The following is a 1,656-nucleotide window of genomic DNA, read 5'->3' as shown; positions in this document are numbered from 1 at the left end:
CCGTAATTACTGATCTTCACTGTGTATCCTGTTGTGATGGGAGCAACCACAGCAGCTGGTTTTTCATTGTCAAGAAGTTCTGGTTTCTTCTGTGATTTGTGTTGCACCTTATTCTTTATTTCTGTTTCAATCTTGGATTTTTCAGCTGTCAGGGCATCACGTACTCTCTTCCTAGTGGCCTTTTCTAGCAATGCCTTTACCTCTTCTAGATCATTCTGCAACTGTGTTAAAATAGAAGGCAAATTGGCTATGATACATAAGACATACTTCTCGCCTCAACTCACCAAAAGAAGAGCTAAAAATTAAGAAGTTCATCAGTGTTTTCCAGGATTGAATTTAAACTTCAATTGCTTCCACTAACTTACTGGATTTTTAAATAATTCAAGCTTCCTGGTTTTTTTAAGGAAAATTTCATCTTGAATTAATGACAGGTAATCAACCTTAAATTTTCCAACTTTTACCTTATCTGTCTTTATGTAGAACATTTTATTTACAAGAAACTTGGAGGATTTCTAAAAGAACACAGAAATCTGTTTACAAAGGGGGTTCAGAGACTCCCTTGTAATATTCGTAAGTGGTTAAAAACTTTTTACTATTGAAAGAGAACCAATTCTGACTGTGGTCAAGTGCTACAACTACTTGGTTGAGGTAACGAGTGCTCTATTTTCCTTTAATAATTGCTCCTCACTGACCCTCCTACCCACATACCTTACATAAAAAGTTTGAATTTTTAAGCTAAAGAAAAAAAATTCTGCTTTTAAGAAAGTCTTGTGCAGGGTGTGGTGGCGCACGCCTGTAATCCTAGCACTCGGGAGGCTGAGGCAGGAGGATCATTGTGAGTTTGAGACCAGCTGGGCTACAGAGTGAACTCAAGGCCAGCCTGAACTGCATAGCGAAACCCTGTCTCAAAAAGACCAAAACAAAAAAGAAAGAAAAAGTCTTGTTTGGCACTTATGTCAGAAGTCTGAGCTTGGTTACACAGAAGGGTAATCTCAGACAAATGCTCCAAAAGGCACTGAACTCTTGAAAACTAACCGAAGAGGTTACCATGCTCTTCTCACACATCACTGAATACACCACCTTTAAGTCCTTCCTACTTTTTGGAGAGAGCCAACATTTCATAAAAATTTAGTTAAAGATACTAAAGTAGTAGGTTTAAGTTCTTTTCTCTAACTGTGCTGACATACAAATCAATGCTCTCCATCTTTCCCAAAAATTGATTTCTGTCTTGATAGGAGCAACAGGGCTGAAGAAAAATGGTATCTAACTATACAATAGCTTGACATTAAGTAAAAGGCTAAAGATAAAAATCTTCAAACTGGGTCAGCGATACAGCTCAGTGGCACAAGCACCTGCCTGCAAAGGCAAGGTGCTGGGTTTAATTCCTGGTACCAGAAAAAAAAAAAAAAAACTTCAAACTGGGCATGGTGACACATGACTGTAATCTGAGCACTCTGGGAGACAGAGGCAGGAGAAGTGCAAATTTAGTAAGAACATGTCTCCAAAAGCTAGAAAAAAATTAAAAATAAAATAAAAGGGTAGAAGAGAAAGGTAAATGTAGCTCAGTGTGAAGGGCAAGTTACTCAATGGCCAGATGGACAAAAAATAATGGTAAGGGTTTTTTTTTTTTTTTTTTTTTTTTTTTTTTTTTTTTTT

The 1,656-nt window shown here is 37.1% G+C and overlaps 1 protein-coding gene across 1 annotated transcript in view; it reads right to left on the bottom strand.

The window, feature by feature from the left end:
* Cacybp (calcyclin binding protein) overlaps window positions 1-1,656 on the bottom strand; it is a 16,619-nt gene that overhangs the window by 11,507 nt on the left and 3,456 nt on the right. The window contains exon 2 of the mRNA XM_005375460.1: window positions 48-274. Within this exon, the coding sequence (XP_005375517.1) occupies window positions 48-274 (227 nt within the window). The remainder of the gene's footprint in view (window positions 1-47; window positions 275-1,656) is intronic.

The sequence above is a fragment of the Chinchilla lanigera genome, unplaced genomic scaffold, assembly GCF_000276665.1.
Source record: "Chinchilla lanigera isolate Chin_1 unplaced genomic scaffold, ChiLan1.0 scaffold00005, whole genome shotgun sequence".
Classification (NCBI taxonomy): domain Eukaryota; kingdom Metazoa; phylum Chordata; class Mammalia; order Rodentia; family Chinchillidae; genus Chinchilla; species Chinchilla lanigera.
The sequence above is the reverse complement of the archived record's forward strand: the minus strand, read 5'-3'. Positions and strand labels throughout refer to the sequence as shown.